Source organism: Crotalus tigris, unplaced genomic scaffold, assembly GCF_016545835.1.
Source record: "Crotalus tigris isolate CLP2741 ecotype Arizona unplaced genomic scaffold, ASM1654583v1 scf7180000024450.1299024, whole genome shotgun sequence".
Lineage (NCBI taxonomy): Eukaryota > Metazoa > Chordata > Lepidosauria > Squamata > Viperidae > Crotalus > Crotalus tigris.
The window spans coordinates 725,079-747,566 of NW_024100619.1; the positions used below are offsets into that span (position 1 = coordinate 725,079).

Here is a 22,488-nt window from a genome sequence, read left to right on the forward strand (position 1 = left end):
AAACACCGATCCGGGATGCTCAAAGTTAAACAATATCTCCCAATCATAAAAGCTGCATCATTGATCTGTTATTATAGAAATGGTTAGTACTTAGTAAATATGTAAAGCAAAAAGTTGAGGCTATAACTCTATTTTGTATTCCACTGTACCGAAAAAGTTGGAAGTCAACTGCACCCATTTCCCCTTCTTTTCCTTCTTCTATTTTCTTATTATCTTTGTTTCCATTTGTATTTTATATTATAATAAACTTCAGTATACATACATACATACATACATACATACATACATATATTTTCTGAGGTTTTCGCGGGTGTTTGTATATAGGTCTTTGGTTATTCGGGTTTTCTCCCGCATCAAATTGGAAGTGTATTGGTGACGTTTTGATGAAGTCTCATTCATCATCTTCAGGCTGGTGTTTTCGAAGCCGAAAACACCAGCCTGAAGATGACGAATGAGACTTCGTCAAAACGACGCCAAGACACTTCCAATTTGACGCAGGAGAAAACCAGAATAACCAAAGACCTACATATATATATATATATATATATATATATATATATATATATATATATATATATATATATATATGTAGGTCTTTGGTTGTTCGTGTTTTCTCCCGCGTAAAAGAAACGTCGCCAAGACACTTCCAATTTTATGCGGGAGAAAACCTGAACAACCAAAGACCTACATACAAATACCCGCGAAAACCTCAGAAAACATATAACCTAAAAACCTATATATATATATATATATATATATTATATATATATATATATATATATATATATATATATATATATATATATGTTATATCAGCAGCAGAGTTCACCAGAATTTCAGGGCGTTTCACAGCATGCTGCTGCTGAGAAAACATGAGTCCTGGATCCAACAACATGACAGTTTGCAAAGTTACACCGAAGTAAATTGATTTGGAACTGATGGGATATTTTTGGTGTGTGTGTGTGTTTGTGGAGATGGAAGGAATGGAAAAGTCTCCAAAACCTGAAAAGGTTCAGTTCAGGTAAGTGCCCCACCATCATCAATTTCTCTAATTTTTCCAAAGATTCAGAATCTGTGCTAAAAATTATTCAAACTTATTCCTAACATTCTTGACTACATTTTAACTTTTCTCATGAAATAATCCCCAAGAGGTATAGCACTGCCCAAGCAATGTGAGGGATATTTATTTATGTATTAAATTTATATGTCACCCATCTCACTGTTGGAGGAACGTTGGGAAGATATATTCTACATGCCCATTCTGTAGGTTATATGCATGCTAGCAGAAATGGTTGATTTAGCATGCTCTGGGCTTAAGGTGGCTGTAGAACCTCTATTGATTCATTGCATGTTTGGGAGTATATTTGTGGTCCAGATATTTACGTGGCTTTTAGTATGTCTTTAATGTACTTTTAACATATGTATTGGACCTATTGTATGCCACCAGAGTCTTCTTGGAACTGAATAGCTAATCAACTCAACTCAACCCAATATCTCTGAAAAATATTAGCTTATTAGTTTTTTAAGGGAAAAACAGAAAAGCAGAAAGAAAAGTATGCATTAAATCAGGGCTCTTCAAATTTGGCCCTTTCCTGGCTGAGGAATTAAGGGAGTTGAAGTCCACAAGTCATAAAAGGGCCAAGTTTGAAGACCCCTGCATTAAATGAACTTGGAGCAAGAAGTGAAATTGGACTGACTATAGATCAGCAAATAGATAAGCAAATAGCATCCCAAAGAACTGTATATGAAGAAAAAATGCATAGTTTTAAAGAATCAGCTGAGAAAGAATATACTTAATATATGCAGTATATTTTTCTACAAGCCAAGAATTTAACAGAAATAAAGAATTGTATTTAAAAAGTTATGGGAAAGTTTGAAAACAATGTTGCTGTAACAATGGATCTTTATGGAATACAGTCTAATTCAGGGGTAGGCAACCTTGGCTCTTTTATGACTCGTGGACCTCAACTCCCAGAATTCCTGAGCCAGTCCACAAGTCATAAAAGAGCCAAGCTTGCCTACCCCAGTCTAGTTAGAGGAGAAAGGCAACCCTCTGAAAGGCAGATGTTGGAAAACAGCAGAAAAACATCTAGCATATAGTCCTACAGAAAGCATCCAGTTGGTTACCATGAGATACCAGAATGCTCTACTATGGAATTTTGGATCAAAATAATCCTCAGCTATGGATACATGCTAAAACTGGAAACTCATTCAATATCTTGAAAGTTGTTCAAATTTTCAATGATCAAATGAAAGGTGAACTCTGTCTGCACATGCAGAGAGATACAATATAGTGTTAGGCTAAAATGGTAAACCATATTGTGGATATAAGTCTTTTCCTTTATGTCTAAACTCCATGGAAGCAGAAAACTATTCAGTAGAATCCCAATCTGCTGCAGACACTTAATTTCTGAGAAATATCTGTGAACATATTATGTCAAATATGCAGTTTCATACAATTGTTTTATATAAGCAATCAAGGTGCATTTATAAGCCATTCCAGGGTCTTTCTAGGACTGTACCACTCATACGTATTTGTACTTTGTTTTAATCCTAGAATCTATATCGGTTTCAATATATTATTCTAATATAAAATAACATTTCAACTTAAAGCTAGGATTCTAGGATTAAAATAAAGTTCTGGTGTGACACTTCTGATTACCAGTGTACCTACCAACTCTTGACCCCTGTATTAGAAAAAAAATCCAGATTTCAAGTCCTATGAAATAATATTTCACTTTCTCATCTAGTTGCTTCCAAGTCTGAATTCGTACATTCCTGTTATGGGAACACTATATTTACCCTCTATAAACAATATTGTTCTTATTGGTTTTGATTGCATTTTTATTTCATAAATTCTGAATGAGTGCATCTATTCTGTTAATAAATGTCTGATTAAATTTCCTATGTAAAAAAGTTAGAAAGTGGTAGATACTGAAATCTATGTAGAGAACTGTCAATTAAACAAGATTATTTTTCATATCATAAAGCAAGGCTTTTCAACCATTGGCACCTGGCAGGTGATACGCGACCATCCTAGAAAAGTGGTAGCGAGGGAGGGGAATGAGATGGCTGGAGCTGCAGGGCTGTCAGGGCTCAGTGGCAGTGCCAGGCTCCAGCTGGAGTTCAGCGCCGATCGTGGTACTTCTGCTGAGCCCAGAAGAAATGCCGATCAGCTGGAATGTTGCAGCATCTCCAGGGTCTTGTGATTTACATTCAGATGCTTGGCAACTGATTCATATTTATGATGGTCACAGTGTCCCAAGGTCATGTGAAGTGACCAAAACCTGCTGCAACTACCCAGCAGACAGGGGAATAAAAACCAAACACCCTCCCACCCCACCCCTGCTGCCAATCCTCAACAGAAATGCTCACAACATGAAAACCTCGGACAGGAGGAAGAGCGCAGCTGGGTGGGCAAGCAGATGTCTTGCTTGGCTGTGCCTTGGGGGACACTTTTTTCAGTGCCATTGTAACTTCAAACAGTCACTAAGCGAACTGTTGTAAGTCAAGGACTACCTGTACTTCATCACTTTTTTCCTTTTTTTTTTTTTTTGATCATCAAGTTTTTGACACCTGGCTAGGTAACTGGTGGTACTCGGATATTGCCATACCCTGAAAGTGGCACAATGGGTGAAAAGATTGAAAAGCCCTGTCATAGAGCATTAAAAACCCATTAATCAGAACTTTCACAATTTAAATTGCATAAATGCAGAAATATCATATGAATGAATCATATAAACTTGTTTAAATATACCACTGTCTAACTAGGGTACTTCCCAACAAGCTATTTGTGCCAGTTCAGAATCTCTTCTGAAACACAGCATTTGCACAAGGTTGATACAGTATTTGTGAAGTGGGTTGCATGTTGGTTTATCTGAAACCACAGAAGAAAAAGTCATTCCCCCCCCCTTTTTGTCCCCAATGCTACAACTGAGTAATATTTATTTTATGAAATGAACATATAGAAAGTTAACATTTTCATAAAGTCTGCTGGTAGAGAGACAAGGTCACAATTCATATTAATTGAAACATTATTTCTTTTGCAAGCATAACTTTTTACTAATTGTCATAAAGTTGGGCAGATTCCTTTTCAGTCCAAAGCTTTAAAGATTTCTGAGAGCAAAAACTGCAGCCCATGGGTTAAGATTCTTATGATCATAAAATCATTTGTGCAATTGATTTATATGGGCTTATTTTATTGTTAGCTCTATATTTGCCTTTTGTTCATATGCCCAAGGCAACTTACATAGGGCTCTCCCTTCCCATCTCCACCACGGCAATCCTATGAGGTAGATTCACCAAAGTGAGTTTTCATGGCTGAGACTGGACTTGACTTTAGGTTTCTCCAATTCCAGAGAAACTACTGAAACCTGATACCACACCGATTCTCCTAAAGCCTTGATCCAAATGAGGTTAGATAAAATGTAATAAGCAAAGTAAGTCCCAAGAAGCAGAAATGAGAATGAGAATGAAGACAGTACTTAAATGGAATATGAAGGTGTGACACATAGACACACCACTGAGATGAGATGTATACAGAGAAAAACCTGATGACCACCAACACAGATATGGACTTGCAAAGAAGGAGAAACCACAAAGACCAGTCCTGTTCTGAAACCCAGGTGAGCCAGTTTAATAAGCTGGCTTAGCAGACCAAACAGGGTCAGGAGAATTAGCCAAGGATCACCTCCATGAAGTCACAAGTCCCTGCTGGCAGTGTTACCACTAGAGACAACATTCATAGGTATGTCGCCTAGGCAGAAGAATGCATCTGTTGATATACATTACATTAGCTTATTCCCTTTCATATAGTTTATTCATATAGAATAGCCAATAACTCACCTGATATAGCACCCGATTGGAAAAATGGGGAACACTATTTTGTTAAAAAAATAAGTTCTCCAAACCTCTCTAAGAGGCTGGATACAGATGAAGTAATAACAACTAATGCAGCTTTTTAAGTAAATAATGGTTCCTCATAGACTATGAATTGATTATTAATTACTTAGGTTGGAAAAACATCCTGCTAAACTGAATGTGGTCATTATTTCCTAAATAAGAAGATGGTGTTGGAATGTTAGCAGCATTCTTTCACATGGTTAGTCAACACTCATCTGATTAAAGGATTAACTCTATTAGTCCTCTCCCATTTCACTATAACTAGCAAGCAATACTCCTTGGAAAACAATCTTCTTGTGATGCCTTTCTTGATTATTGTTCTTATTCAATTACACCTGCACTTTTGTTATAACTTAAAATTGTAGCTGCATACAAAATGCTTGTTTCTTGTCAAGAATTCCAACCGGCCAGACCTTTGCTTTTATGTGAATTCACATGGTGTGGTAGTTGTTTGTTAACTTATTAGGTATCAACTGCATATGGGAAGTTCATTCTCTGCACTGACTGGCCAAAACTTTAAGATTATAATGCAGTCTGGCAGTAGGTCCAAAATTTGGGGCAAGGAGCAGTCTGGTCAGGCTAAAGTGTCATTGTACAGGAAATTGATAAGCAATCATTCTGCAATGTTAATTTAGTGGATTCTATTCTAATTCACTCTCCCGTTATTCATTAGACATTCCTTTCTCTTTTACTAGCATGAACAATTATATTTACAAAATTTGCCCATAGTTAAATGGCATACATTTTGCACATAAAAGATCCTAGCTTGGTTTATAGCTGAATGGCTGGAAAAACCTGTGCCTAAAACCTAATATAACAGTTAAGGTAGTTGGAGAAAAGGATTCAATATAAGAACTTGCAATTATTTAAAAGTTGCAATATTTTGAATATCCTGTCTTTTTCTATCCCAGCTCTCAGTTTCAGATACTGTTTATCCCCTTGCATTTCCATATTACATTTCCCTCCAAATGCTTACATAAATTATCTGGAAAAGTTAGGATTGACACTAGTCTATGGACAAGTCTCTTATTTCCCGAAGCATAGGAAAATGTTCCATTTAAACTGATGGCAAAACTGTATTTTGGATCTATTTAATCACATTTTCCCCATATCCTCCCTGTTAACAAATATTGCCTATAGTCATTTTGTTTGGGAATAACAACATTTACTTTTGGGAGGGGGGGAGGGAAGTGACTTTTAGAATGTGAAGCACTGAAGAACAGGATTTGAAAAAGGCTAGAGAGGTTAAAAGAAATTGCAGGGACAAAATTTTGGTAGTGAGACTTTCAGGGAATGTGTCATCCCATTAAGAAAAAAGCAAAGAGAGCAAGGATAAGCTCCTTCTGTCTCTGCTTAATAATTTTAAGTTTAGAGAGCAGAGAAAATGGCACACTGATTCTTCAATACTAGTTCCTTCCAAAAATTAATCTTGCGTTAAGCTCCCAGGTATTCCCATCTGCTTTCAAAATTCTATTTCTCCAGGAACTAAATTAAATAATTGCTTAATTTTTTAAAAAAAAAATTGAATAAGTCCATTTTGTATGATGTTTTAAAGCATGTCTGTATATCGGACCGATCATTAGAAGGATACAAATAGCTGATGACACTTCCTGTGAAACAGGGACAGATGGCTCTTAGGGCAGGGCAGGGCAGGGCAGGGCAGGGCAGGGTGGAGCTATGGGGAGGAATGAATTTAGGAAATGAGAATTGTTGCAAGGCAAGCAGGGGTAGTGCAAATGGGAGGCAGGTGCTGGGGAGTCTTACTGGTTGGTCTGAATGAAATTAGTTTTCAAGTGCGATGTGACGTTGAAAGATGCTTCCAGTTCATGCCCTTGCATGAAGCAAAGATAAGCTTTGGAAGCTACTTACCTGATAATTGTTGCACTGCTGGCTGGTCGTGTGTGCTTAACAATTGTGCCTGAATGGTTTCTACTACTCTCTTAAAGCGACGGCTTGGACCTATCAAAAGAGATGTTACACTGTAATAAGATAAGGCCGAATATCACAGAACGTTAAGTGTCAGGGAAGAGATAGAAAAAAGCCTGTTTCTTTAATTTTTCCATTCAGATTCCTTCCTTCCTTCCTTCCTTCCTTCCTTCCTTCCTTCCTTCCTTCCTTCCTTCCTTCCTTCCTTCCTTCCTTCCTTCCTTCCTTCCTTGTTCTGATCACTGCATTATCCATCTCCCTGCCAAGATTTTATTGGTAACAAACCACTGTATAGACCGGGGGGGTCAAACTGCCAGCCCGTGGGCCGGACGTGTCATCTGGAAGCTGCACCCACCCCATTGCCGGCAATGGCAAAACCGTCCCGATACATTGCGCGACGTCAGGTGACGTTGCAAGTTTGACATGTCTGGTATAGACAATGATTTACTATCAGTGAATTTGATAGTACAGTATTTCTTCCACCTTAACTTTCTTACCATACTAGCCTGTCTCTCTGTTCAATAAATTTATCTTCTTTCCCTTTTTAATTCTTGCTTCCAAAATTCATGTATCGCACTACTCCCAAAGGTGCTTTTTCAAAAGGCAACTGGACTTTCTTTGCTTTTCCTTGAAAATCTTTTGCTTCTCATCCAAGAAGCTTCTCCAGTTCTGACAGTCAGAACTAAAGAAACTCCTTGGATGAGAAGCAAAACGTCTTCAAGGAAAAACAAAGAAAGTCCAATTGCTTTTTGAAAAAGCACCTTTGGGACAACCATGACCTGGATGACTGAGAATCTCCATAGTCATGTATCTCACTTCTTTTGCCCATATGACATCTCATTGTTCTTTGAGATTTTTCTTTCTCTCTCTTTTTGGTCTAGTTAATAAAAATGACCAGTTCTCTAGATGTTGTATCTTGGGTGGTATCAATATAAAAGCTAATAGCAATAGTTCATGATAGATCTAATAAAGTTATACATTGTTTAATCATACTAAAGCTTCTATTTTCCTTTCTTAATCTTGTTGGTTTGTCTGTAGGTTCCTACATTTTTATTTGCCTTCCACAAAGAGGATATTGGTTCATTTTAGGAATCTTGAATAGCTTTTCTCACCAACATAAGCCAATCTGTAGGTTAAAGAACAAACTATTTTTTTATGAGAGCTAGCATAATTTATTAGCCATGAAACTAAACACACAATACAAGTCATTATTGTGTGAACTGGAAGGAAAAAAAGTAATAAGATATTTTTAAGTGAGTCGTTTCAAAATGTGAGTAACATACAGAGATTATGTCTACCAAGAATAACCCATGCCATTTGACCTATATAATAAGTCTGTGAAGTGCTTGATAATCTACACATGTCCTGAAATTTTAGGAAGACAATAAAATTAGATTTATTGAGTGTCTGTACTGGTCACGCTCACTTCTATGTATACTAATAAATAAAGTTTTATGGAGTTCTAAGACATTTCAATTAATCTCTCTTATTTCAAGTATTGAAAAACACCAGCTTTCCTGGTTTTTTTTTTTTTTTACATATCCATTTGATTCTTTGAGGAAACACTAAATTTTGGATGATTGACATCTTATATTAAGCTATGCAAGCTATATTAATTATTTATTCCCATGTGTCCATAAGATAATTATACACTAGGAAATGGAAGCAATTACTTATTTCTAACACTCAGAGTACTCTATTTGAATATTTTCGCATTAAGGTGTTGGAGAAATATTGGAAGTAAACCTTTTTTCCTATCTATATTCTCCACACAAACCCAGACAGCAGGTTTGAGGCAATTATTTATTTCTTTAGCTTAATTTAGAATAAATAAAAAAAATTTATCAGTTACCTGATAAAAGTGTAAAAGTGACGGAGTAGATCCCATTCTCTTTCTGGGCCTCCCCACCTTCTGTGTATGTAATGTCTACCTGGAACTTCACTGGCTTCTGGAAGACAGCAGGGCCTCCTGTGGACTTGTACTCTGCACGGAAGCTTGTTTGGGAGATGACACTATGACTGAGACTGGGAATCTAGACCAAACAAAATGATAATTGGAAAACAAATCCTGCTAGCCCTATAGGATCATCTTTGAAAAGTCCCCCCCCCTTACAGTTTTCAGTTATTTCTGAAATAATTGGCAATGAACTTCTCACTTATGTACTTTATGGTTGTTTAAGAATCTACAAAAACTATTCAAACTATATAGATCATCTATATTAAAAATAAATTGCTTTCCTTCACTGGGACCTCTTTTCATTGTCCAATTAAAATGCAATATTTAAGTTGCCTACCTATCTTTTCTAATTTATATACAATTTCAGCTACACTTCCGATTATGATTGGCAAACTACTACTGACGCTTCCCAGTTGCTTTTTCCCCACTTTGATCTTTTGTGTTAAAATGGCTTGTTTCCTCCATTTCTGGCCCTTTAATATGTTGCTTTCTTTTCTCTAGTATGAACAGAACATTCCTGAGCCATGTCTTAATTAGCCAGTTTTTGTTCCTTATGGGATGGTAGTAATTACTGGCTTCGTCTTTTCAGAGAAATGATCATTTGAATTATTGTAATTGAATTAGTTTGATCACAAAATTTCTTTTGAATATATGTGAGCTGAAGAGAGAGACAGAGAGAGAGAGAAAAAGAGGGGGAGAAGGAGAGAGGGAGAGAGAGAGATATGAAGGGAGACAAAGAGAGAGAGAAGAGAAAAGAAGGAACAAGTGTAAGAAAGAAATGTTTCTCCTCATGAGAAAATGCAATTAGGAAATATGTGGATATACAAGCAAATAAGGAGGAACTAATAAAAAATAAAAAAACACAAGCAGCATTTTTTAAAAGAGGAGCTGGAAGGCAACTACACAATTAAAATCACAGTTCCAGATGAAGATGGGATCTTGGTTCACTGAAATGAGATCACATTTGCAGAGTTCTCATACTAGACTTTCCAAGGAGTGTTTAATTATGTACCACATTAAGCCACTTTTTAAATTCCATGTGTCCTTCTCAGAAATGAAGCAGTTGGGTTGCATACATCAAGACTATACCCTAGATTGGAAATAATAATGACCTAACCCCCAAATAAGGCAATGACAAACCACTTCCAGATTGTTGCCAAGAAAAGTAAGAGATGTTGCACAACAGACAAACCAGACTTCGATAAAGATGTTACCTTTATTATGGAAAAGTAGGTCATTCGTGGCTGACATCTTGTTTTGGATGTTTATTCATCCAACTGAATGGGATGTTTGCCTTTAACTTTCTATACTTACCGACAGAAATGCATGTACTATATCAGCCTTGATAGAACTCAATGGTTTGTCCTTAATAACCACGAAGATCTGTTCTTCTTTCTCTAGGTTGATAAAATTACCAAACCAGGATTTTTTGGCAAGCCTGAATATAATATGATGAGAAAGAGAAAGAAAAAACAGGAAAAGACAAATAAAAATTAGAAACAGCATAGAATTGTATTATAGGTCTTTCTACATCACAGAACAGATATAGCTTTCATCTCATGTTCAGTTTATAAATGAATCTGGCTTAATTTTTTAGCATTTCCTCCTTTTGTTGTGACACAATCCAAGGGCAGCCTCACAATAAACAAAAACTATTTCACTTTGTCACCCTCTATCAGAAAAGGCTAAAGTTAAAAGTATTAATGTTGAGTCCCAACCAGCTTCAGAACTCTAATAAACAATATGCCCCATACGCTGAAAAGGTGACCCATTTATGTACAAAGTCTGTTATATAATACAGTTATACAATATAATTCATTATATTGAAACATTATTTACACTGATCAAGATCACGGAAGTCTGGTGTAAAGAAGTTATTGACCCAGAGGCTGTAGTTTGGTCAAGAAAAATACTTTTTCAAGAGATAGGCAGTGATATGTGCTGGATGAGAGATTAAATCAGGCAAGAGATATTACAATCAAAGTCCTGTCCACTTTCTACATGCAACCACGTATAAAAGGGGCAAGGTTTGAACATAATGATTTGATTATCTTTCATGTTGATCCTCTATGCAAATGGCATAGAGATAGGCTAATACTGCTGGAGACTGAAGGGGCAAATTCTTGTCATGCATTTTTAGTAATTGTGGGTTTTTTAAAGCTTATATTTCTCTTTTGTTTCTGAGCTTTTATTATTTTAATTTTTTTATTCATTATTTTTTTTCTACTACTTGTGGTTTTTATGTTTTTTTTTTCTTTTAATACTTTAAACCAGGGGTGTCAAACTGCCGACCCGTGGGCCGGACACGTCATGAGGAAACTGCACCCACCCCATTGCTGGCAATGGGGAAAAAACTCCAATACGTTGCGCGATGTCATATGACGTCACGAGTTTGACATGTCTGCTTTAAACATTTTGTGATTATTATTATTATTGCATTTTTTAAAAACTTAATCATGCAGAATATTTTTAAATTTTTTTCATTCCTATCATCTTAATTGTTTCCCTGAATGTGACAGGTCTTAGATATGCAGCCAATAACTAGGTGTTTAAAAATCTGATTATTATTTTTATATGAAATTCACATCTATGCAGATATGAAAGATCTTTTATCCAGAGAATGGGTTGGTCAAATAGGAAGTAATAAAAATTTAAAATCTGCTAAGATTATTGTTAGTTTGATTAACAAATCTATGACATTTCCAATGGAACAACAAATAAATGATCTAGATTTTTTTTTTAAAAAGGGAGACATGAAATGTTTTAATTATTGTATTATTTAATTACTACAGTATGGCTAAAAGATCATAAATAAGAAAGAATCTGATAAAAAGCAAGATAAATCTTCAAAAAAAAAAGAAGAAAAAGGAATAAGTAAAGAAAAAGAATGGATTTTGGTATAAATATAGATAAAAGTACATCCAATTCTTATTCTAAAATTAACAATAGTCTTCATGATTTCTATAATCCTATATAATCCTAATCATCAAATCCCAAAATCAAAATTACATTTCTTCTAGTTTCTTGCAAAAAGTTCAAAAGTAGCTTCATTAACAAGTCATCCATCTCTTAAAATATTTCTTCATTTCATACTTCACCCAATTTTCTATAAACTCATTTCTAAATATTTAACTCTCCTTATTGTTCAGCAAAGATCCAGTAAAAATAAGCAACATACCTAATAACATAAATATATAGCCCCCCCATTCCATTTAATTTACATTTCCCCCATTCCTCTCTTAACACTTGAACATTATGAACACTATGAACATTTATATCCAATAAATAAAATTCTGAGTTCTGATTTCCTCTAGTATCTTTTTTCTTCTCTTGAAATTCTTATCATCTTTCAAGTCCACTTATAGTTTCTATGAAATAACTCCAATAAATCTCTTGTATTTCAATTTGAAGAATAATCCACAATGTCTTTTTCAAATTTTGAATGATGATCCAATTGCATTTGTGAATCCAGCAAATCCACCTCAGTTGCCCCCAGTTAGAACTGAAGACTCTTCTTGGATGAGAAGTGAAACATTTTCAAAGTTCATCTTCAGTGGTAACGTCTGATTCCAGTAATGAGTTAAAAAATCCAAACACTTCACAGGCCCATAATCAAATATTTCCTTTAAAGTAGCCATCTTGTGCTCTGCTAATCGACCTTCAAGGTTTTATCCTATGGCTGATATGTAAACAAGACAGTTTCCCACACAATAAGTTTTTTCTGTTCATTCTTTCAAAGAGAAATGTCTTTCCATTTAAATATTTGGTTTGGTTCTCAGATTTTTGCAAGGCAAGCAAGGCAAGGCAAGCAAAGTTTGATGAAATTCTGATATTTCTAAATATTACAACCCCAGAAATAATGAAAATCACCAAAGGGAAATATTTATCTGTATCCAAAGAAAGCCTCTCTTTAACTGAAGATGAAATTATAATCCCCAAAGTGCATTAGAAATGAGGAAAGTCAGGACTTCCGGTTTTGGATTGCAGTGGCTGCAGGTACACGAAGAGGCTTCTCTCTTCGTTATCTGCTTTTCTTCTGCCAGTAGACCCTTAATTGGGTAGAAAAGTCACCTTGGAGGGGTGACTACTGATGAGGAGGACTCTCGCTGATTGCGGGGGGAGGAGGCAGCTCCCTCCACAGTCGGAGGCAGCTCCTCAGGGCCGATGGAGAAAAGATCGGCCAGTAACATGGCCGATCATTTAGCTCAGTGGTTCTCAACCTTTTTAATGCCGCGACCCCCAACTGGTCATAAGTCGAGGACTACTCAACTGGTGCAGCACCATTTGCAGAATGGGACTTTTGGCGGGCTCAGCAGGGCAGAGACAGCCTGGACAATTCCTATTGGCTTTTGAAAGCCAATAGAATTAGACTCTATTCAAGAGAGTCTATTCTATTGGCTTTCAAAAGCCAATAGAATAAAAGGGAATAGCACAGCTAAGGAAAAGGGGGAAAAAATGGCAGACTGCGTTGTTTGGCGACCCCCGTGAAATGGTCGTTCGACCCCAAATGGGGTCCCGACCCACAGGTTGAGAACCACTGATTTAGCTGCTCCAGACGAAAGTCAAAAGAACATCTAAGCGTTAAGAAACCATCGTGGATGATCCCGGTGAGACTTTTTCTCTCTCTTTTTGCCTAACTACTCTCCTGTTAAAAGCCTTTTGGAATTACTTCCCTGCTTTGAAAGAGCTGCCTTTGTTTATCTGGGGAAAAGAGCTTTCCATAAAAAGGAAAAAACTTTTTATTGACTATTTTTATTTTTGGTTACTTGGGGGCCCTAGAAAAATCATTATCATAAAACTTTACTATTATATCTTCTAAGCTGGAGAATATTGTTTTCCTATGTCTTGGACTTAGTTTTTTAAAGGGATAAATTTTTATTGTTTGAAAAACAACAACAACTCTATGAGAAGCCGGAAAAGAGATTTCATAGCTTTTTGACTTTGCTAATCTCATTCTTGGTATCTGGAAGAGACTTTCATAGTTTACCGAGGACATCTTGTGGAGAAATTTAAAACTGCAACTATTTCTTGTTTCTTTGGTCCAACAGCTGTTATTGGTGGGGTGGATACTGACTAAATGTTTTGGAATATAGCCCTCTCTAAAAGATAACAGGATTGGATTTAGTAACTACTGAAATGTTGGATTTAGTTACTACTGAAATGGAGAAACCATATTTACAACTCAACTGTAAACTCATACTGGAAAAAAATTATGAAGCTACTGAGGAAATATGTTCCCAAATAAGAGAGAGAACTGCAGAAATAATAAACAGAAATTCTACTGTGAACTTACAAACTGACCTTCAGACTCTATTTGATCATTCTACAGACCAAAAAGCAATAGAAGAGGAATTAATTTACATACAACCTATGGAGATTTTGGATGACCAGAAAATGATTGTAACTAAACTATCTACAATTGCAAAACTAACAGAAATGGACTTGAAATTACAACTGTTGGAGAATTATGACAACTTTGATAATCATCTAATTATAAAATTGGACATGATCAAGTGTTTTATCCAGCAGACAGGAGCCAGGCGTCAAAATCAGAGGATGGGAGGTCTTTTACTGACCCAAATGACATTACAAGCAATAACGGGAGATCTATTTGCTGAAATAGAGGCTTTGTTATGGAAACCTGCTTGGCATAAAAAGAAAGCCAGAATAAGACTAAAAAGAGAAATTTAAAATTATATGTAATGGATTAAAAAGGTTTTGAGAAATATGGATTGATTTAAGGACTAAGATTTAGAGTTGAAAATTTGTGATTATTAGAATATATATGTTAAACAGAGTAAGAATGTACTTTTTAGAATAATATGTTTATTTGTATGAAAATTATTTTGTAATGGAATGAGAATAAGAATATGAAAGAGATTTTTAGAAATTCAGATTGCTTTAACAACTAATTGAGTGTGTTAAATTAGTAAGACGATGTTTTGTGTAATAATAGGTGTGTTCTTTTTTTTAGACATGATAATTATTTGAATGAGATTTAAATGCAATCTGAAGAAATAAGACAGATTTGTGATAAAATCAATGTTTTATGAGATTATAAATTAGAATATATCTGGATTAGTATTTTAGAAGGGATACCCGAAGTGATAATACATTTATCTAAGATTAAATTGGACTATGGTAATTGTAAATTAATAAAGTTCAAAACAGGACTAGGATTTATAGATACGTAATGTAGAAATGGATTATGTTAAATAGGTTATATTATTTGAGGGAAATAGAGAGGGAACATTTAATGTATTTACAGTACTTGAGCTATTATATGATTTTGTTTTGGGATGATTGATCACCTAACCACCACAGTGTGTCTTGAGCATTCTGTTGTAAAAGTAAAAAAAAACAATAAAATTTGTTATATATATATATATATATATATATATATATATATATATATATATATAAAAGAAATGAGGAAAGTCAGTTGTAATGCCCTTAAATTTAGGCTATAGTACAGCTATTAACTTGATGGGAGACCCTGCCTCCCTGTCTCTCAGCTCAACTTGCTGATCAGGGAAATGTCCTTTTCCTTGACTTGTTCACGAGGAAAGACAGTCTGGAGGATAGATAGGTTGATTTCAAATTCCCTCCTTAATTTTGGTGAAAGAAAAATTGCCCCTTTGAGTAACAGGGGGCAAAGCATATTGCAACACCATTTTGCTTCAGAGATGGTTAAATCATCATTTTCCTAACTGGAAGTTGGACAGCTAAATTTAACTCCTGTCCACTTAAAGTCCTATAACCTTATATACTGGAGACCAATTGATGGCTACATTGTGGCTTTTAAATTCTTCACAGAAAGAAATTCTTTTTTTCAAATCTACATCTGACATGTTCCCAACTTATCTTTTGTACCTTGATCCTTAATGGATAAACGGATTATTAGTTCTATTTTGATATTCAATCATGCATCAATTATAAAGAAAAGCCATTCCAATGTTTCAAGATGATACCTACAGATATCATTGGTAAAGGATCTCATTTTTATAAAATGGAAAAAAAAAGATTTTGAATATTTTTTAAAATAACAGTCTGCAAATATAGTAATAATTGAATACAGTATTTGTAATTATATTATTGCATATTCTTTGTGGAGAAAAATATTTGAACAATAATGAATTTTTGAATACTAATGCAAGATAATCCATAGTAGACTTATATATGTCTGATAAACTGGAAGTTTTCTTAGCTTTATGTACTTTATATAAAATATTCATGCAAAAAGAAAGATATTGGGAACAAGAGAAAGGCTTGATAAATTATTGGTCTATCAGCTGAAATAATCACAGAGAAACAGCTATTAAAATGCTCAGGTGGAACATATGATACAATAAATTTGTATTTTTATACTTAACTTTATAATACTGAATTAAGAATTTAAAAATATGTTTCTCCTGAGGATTCAGCATGATCAAATTATTTAGCTGTACTTTTATCTACTGAAGAAGTTATTCATACTTTTAAATGTATAAAAACAGAAAAATCCCTCAGTCCTGATAGCGGAATAAGATTGATACTATTTTTCACTTCTATACTGTTGGATGCTTATAATTATGATTTTCTGAACTAATAATTTTCAGTCTTCTTTCGTATAGATTGTATAACTGTGATTTTGAAGACTGGTAAAGATTTTGTGATGATGTCCAGAGCTGAGATGCCAGATAGTTTACTGTTAAGAATCTGAGTGAATTTTATTTTGCATAAATATATGTTTGTGTCACTAATCTATAGGTGAAGACTCTTGCCTCCCATTTAGAGGGTTGAAAGTTCAATCCTAGGCAGCAACAGATGTTTATCAGAGTGCAAAGAAAAAATATCTGCTGAGAACACTACGTAGGCATCAGGAAGGGCATCTGGCTAGTAAATGCTCAGCTCCACTTAGTCTTCCTGACCCCACCCCGAAGCAAGGAATTAGAAAGGAAAAAAAGAAGGTTGTGTCACTAATACATTTAAATATAAACATACACACGTGCAAAATACCATTTTAAGTCAAAATGCTCCTCTCTCCATGTAGCTCTTTTATTTTTCATTTTTGAGAGGAGAATTGAATCCAATGAGAAAAGAGAAAGCAGGAAGAAAAAAAAGCAAAGGCAATAGTAAGATTCAGAAGAACTTGAATTTCTAAATAAGAGATATCTTAAAATATAGAATTAACACAAAGAATTTACTTCAATCTGCTCTGTCCTCAGGCAACTAAAATTTGGTTAAGGCAGAAAGCAAGAAGACACACTAATGAATATATACCATATTAAAATTGAATTTAAAGTCTTCCATGAAAAATTCCTTTTTTGTCAATTATTGGTTAAAACGTATTTTAAAGCAGGGGTCCCCAACCCCTGGTCCATGGACCAGTACCAGGCTGCAGCATGCCAGCAACCAGTCCGCACAAACAAGCAAAACCCGATCCATGGGATGCAGGCAGCACACAAAACCACGCACCCTCTAGTCTGCGCAAAAACCTCCATCCGCGGAACCAGTCCCTGGTGCCCAAAAGGTTGGGGATCTCTGTTTTAAAGAACTTAATCAACCAAAATTTCTACCAGGTTTTAGGAATATTTCTGTAAGATGTAATCCCAGTGGCTACCTGAACTCTTTTGTCAACAAGCCAATGATTAGAAATTTGCTGAACTGAAACTTTGCTCTAAATCAGCCTAATTCCAACTTCTGGCACCATTGGTGAAAATTGCTCTATTTTATTTTAGTTGGGACTTTGTAGTTAATAAAACACCTAAATAAAGTATATTTGTTCTCAATTCATTATTGCTTATGGTGGAATTCAATATATATTTTGGTTCCAACTGCACTTATGTTTATAGGAATTAAATACAGAGAGTGCTTGACTTACAACCACATAATTGGGATCAGAATTTCTGTTGGTAAACAAGGTGGTTGTTAAGTTAGTTCTGCCTGCTTTTATGACTTTAATAACTATAGTTATTAAGCAAATCACTGCAGTTGTTTAATGAATCACCCAGTCATTAAATGAATCTGGCTCCCCCCCCCCCAATTGATTTTGCTTGCCTGCAGAACTAAAGAAGCTTGGATGAGAAGCGAAATACTTTCAAGGAAAATACTAAGGAAGTCCAGTTGCCTTTTCAAAAACACCTTTGGGACAACTATGACCTGGATGGTTGAGAATCTCCATAGACACGTAGATATGGCTATCTGCAGAAGCGGCATCTGTCCAGAAGCTTCCAATCCAGAAACATGTTTGTTTGGAAGCCTATTTTATTTGTGCAAATCAGATACATCAGTTCTTTGATGATCTTCCTACACAGATGGACAATCCTTTGGTAGCCAAAAACTAAAAAGAGTTTTGGGAGGGTGAGGCTACACTGGACACAATGATAACACATAGTGAACACAACCAAAATATTCTGTTTTCTGGAGAACAGACTCCAGACTGGGGGAATTATTATTTAGGGCTTAAACTATGATAGCCATTTATTTCACAGTTCAAAGTATTTAGAAAGAGCAGCTCTGAGGTTTGGAAGCTGGATGTGAACCTCTACCCTTAATTGCCTACCTCATCTTTGAGCATATTAATAAGATTGCAAAAAAAAAAAATACTAGTCCTATTTAGATGTGCAATCGTGCAATTAAAATTCTTCGGAGCAGAAACTGCCCTTTTCACCAGGTGTGATACGTGTTTTTAGAAATCAGCACATTCGATGAATGCAAAGCTGTGTTTTAATTGTACAACACTCAGAGTTGCTTTGTGACTGAGATGGATGGTCTCTAAATTTGATACATAAAATAGATAAAAATTCAGGGAAAGGGGAAATCAAGGGTGAAATTCCCTCTACACACATATTTCCAAAGCATAGACACAGGGAGGGCTTGAAAAAGTGATGTGATACCCTGTGTCTCTCGGTGCAAATTCAAATTGTGTAGCTTGATTAACTGAATACTGATACTGGAAAGAGATTAAAAAATATTTAGGATGGAGATACCAGTTTATTACTTATTATGGATAATACCATCTCAGGTTGGATGATTATTGTAAGTTATTTTTAAAATGGATACATTAATGGAGACTTCACACCAGAACATATATAAAATATATTCACTTAATTTCTATTAATTTGTCTAGGCTTGTCCACAAATAACTGGCACATTATCTAGACATTATCTATATATAATATCCAATCATCTGAACCATTAAACAAAATAGATACATTAAAAGATGCGGCCACCGACAAAGGGAGTACACTCATGTTAAAATTTCAATCATGGGTCCAATAATTCATTGAAACATCCTGTTGGTAAAGCAAAAATAATACTAAACTCCAAAGTGGCCATGGACATAAAGGCCTCAATGGCTGAAATAAAAATACAGTTCATTATTTTTTACAACTGCTATTATGTTTACTGCAGGGTGCTATCCAATTGAACTCATTAATTCAGCAATTATATTGGAGAAGGGAAAAGAGCCTTAGGGTTTGAGTTGCATTCAAACTGCCTACTAAGACTCCTTGACTTCTATCCAGCATCCTTAAAATGAGATGTGCAAAAAAGGAATTACAGACATACATGTTTCACATACTGATCAAAAATCCTTGAGACAAAGGAAGTGAAAGAAGAGAGAAGACCATGTTTTTTTAAAAATAATAATAATAATCAAGAGACAAGTTACATTACAAAGTTTATTTTTTACTGTTTTCATTATTTTCTACTTTTCTATTCTACTATTATTTGTTGACAGGTCCAAGATCATATTTTATATGCCAATGCAATAATTGCCAATAAATCCATTTGCTATGGATATTGTAGGAACCCCTACCCTTCCCAGATAATTATTTGCAGGTAAAATTTTCAAAAGGGCATTTAGATACAAGCTAGTTTTGAACAACATCTTAATTAAGTGTACACCAGGAATAATTTCTCATATTCTTAATGTGCTAGCATTAATATCTGTAATCAGTTATTTTTATTAGGTATTATAAAGGTACTGGCATTTTTCTTAACAAAAATCAAGAAACTAAATGCATATGAGGATCTACATCTGGATTTTTGTGCTCCTGTATTATCGCTAGCTAAACTGGTTAATTTGTGAAATGAGCTGATACAGAAATAACATTGAAGCTTTTATTTAAAATACTTTGGCTGTGAAGAGTTTGTTGATAACCTTTTCCCATTTAAAAAAATTATTTTTTGCAGCTTCTCCCAGTTTCTGACCTTCAGATTTTTCGAAAGATGGTTCAAAGCCTTTTCAGATCTACCTCATATAAACCCCTGAAACCTGTTTGTTTGGAGAGGGTTTTGGCATATGATTATATATACGCAGGGCTTTTTTTGTCATAGAACACACCGGAACAGAGTTTCGGCACCTTTTTTTGATGGATTTTCCAGAATTGCATTCTTTTCCTATTGTTGCCCTTCCTATCCTTGTTTGCTTTTGAAAATGCCCTGCTGGCGGTATGGTGTGAGCAGGGTCCCTCCGGTGTTGTCTGCCTCCTCTGGGAGAAGCCATGAGGCGCCGGAGCACCACAGCCAGAGCATGGCTTGATTGGCTGGGTCAGACCATGTGGTGTGGAAGCTGATGGTGGCAGTGGGAGACACATGAACATGGAGGCCATCTTTCATGAGAGGGTGAGCGAGCCTTTTGCCTTCCCTTACAGAAGGTGGGGCGTGAGGTTAAAAAGAGGCGAAGCGAGAGGAAAGAAAGGCGGCTGGCATGGAAGCTTGCCCAACAGCGAAACTTTGCTGTTTCAGTTCCTTGGGTAGTTCAAAGGCTGGGAAGCCTACGACAATCTCTTTTTAGTTTTTTATACTTTATATTCAAACTGCAGAGGGGGAGAATAAGAATAAAGCCAATAATGGGTACAGTAAAGGTTTTGCTTAAAATGTTTGAGGTTATGAGAAACACTGGATATAATGATCAACCACTGTCATTTTTATAATAGACTTAGATATGATTCAGAAGATTGCAAATTGAATAGCCTAACAGATATTTTTTCCATTGTTATAAAAATGCATACCTCACTAATAGTCACTTAGGAGTCACAAATAATTTTCAAACTTAATCAGATAGACAAGTGATCTTACCTCTTTCTTTGAACTATTGCAGTTAGTTTACTAAAAATATTCTTTGAAACAACAGCATTTCTAAAGTTTATGTTCCCTATTTGCATATTTTATTGTAGTTTGCTATAAGCTAGGAAATTTAATTTGTTAGAAATGTGGGAGTACAGCAAAAATTGTTGCTGCAATTTTTCTGTCAAATGCACTGAAATCAAACTAGCAGTGATATCTATAATACTAAAATAAATTACTTACTCTGGGGAAGATTCCGGAGTTAAATTGGACATCTCTTCTGGCGTAGGTACTATATATATCCAGACACAGACAAATAGAAAAAGAAAAAAGAAAAGAAGGAAATAAAGTCTCTTTTACTCCATGAATATTTCTCAAGCATTTGTAACTGTCTTAATTTCTAATAATCTATGCTTTAACATTGCATTTAAATGTAGCTAACTTGAATAATTAACTTAGTTCTTATAAATTATCATTTGGTGCTGATTCCCTCAAGTATCTCAACATACTTACCGTAAGTTGATTGCATTATGTACAAGAGGGTCTAATATGCAGACAACTAAAATTTAGTGCATGGTACATATGGCAAGGGCACCCTGATTATTTGTTAAAAATTGTATATTATACCTGCTTTCCCTTGAAATTAAAGTAATCTCAAAGTGGACAATATTTCAGTGCAGAACAAGCCAAGATAGAAATGAGTCAGTGAGCAATACTCTATGCACTTATTTAAACCAGTATTAGATTTGAAAATGTGGGAATCTTTATTGATAAGACATGTTTTTCCTATTTACATATGAACTTAGAAAAACAACAGTTGTGTCCTTTCATAAACTGAAGCAACGCTGGGATCCTGGCACATTTGTCTAGTACAGACAGTGCCTTATCTAAAGATGTGTAGTGTATCTCAGCTCATAGGACGTGAAAGAAAACTAAAAAATGGACTTTACGTTATTTTGTATGCTTCATAGGAAATTATTAGTGTTATTAAATAACAATGATTTTACTGAGAATACTGTAGGTTTGAGTCATTTAGCAAAATTATTTGAAATTGCCAATGATTTTTCAATTCAACATAGTATTATGATTAACATGCACCAACTAAATCATGAATCACACAAACAATTATGGATCATTTACCTTTTTTCCAAAAAGGACATACCGTACTGTAATACTATGTGAATAGTAATACTATGTGAATTCCACTATGTGTAGAAAGGTATTAGTCAGATTGGAGGTTTTTTCTGATTGTTTAGGACCTTCATGCACAGTATTAATTCTTAATTACGATCTTTCTGGGCCATAGAAGGGCTATGCTTTTCAGTTATATCTCTCCTGATTTTTATTTCCTTAATAATAAGGAAATCTTCAAGCATTAATAAACTTGTTTTAAAAAACACAGTTTCACCACATTCAACAGTGTTCACAAGAACAACCATTTCAATCTGGGGTGGGGTTTTTTGGATTTAATAGTGCAATTTGGTGGTGTCGTTGTTTTTACATAACACCAGTCTCAACAAGACTCTTAAATGAAAGAAATCTAAAATAAAAGAAATTGTTACATTATACAATAAGCATCTGACTTTGGCCAGAATGACTTCTCCATAATTTCAATTCTCCTTCTCTAATGGCTATTTTGAATCCTTCTT

The 22,488-nt window shown here is 35.0% G+C and overlaps 1 protein-coding gene across 14 annotated transcripts in view; it reads right to left on the reverse strand.

Annotated features, from left to right (window-relative positions):
- Window positions 1–22,488, reverse strand: part of BRSK2 (BR serine/threonine kinase 2) — a 255,960-nt gene that overhangs the window by 31,171 nt on the left and 202,301 nt on the right. For all 14 annotated transcript variants that reach the window (XM_039332151.1, XM_039332150.1, XM_039332144.1 and 11 more), the window contains 4 exons: window positions 21,083–21,131; window positions 10,100–10,223; window positions 8,681–8,861; window positions 6,772–6,861 (listed from right to left, as the gene is read on the reverse strand). In XM_039332151.1, coding sequence (XP_039188085.1) covers window positions 6,772–6,861; window positions 8,681–8,861; window positions 10,100–10,223; window positions 21,083–21,131 — 444 coding nt within the window. The remainder of the gene's footprint in view (window positions 1–6,771; window positions 6,862–8,680; window positions 8,862–10,099; window positions 10,224–21,082; window positions 21,132–22,488) is intronic.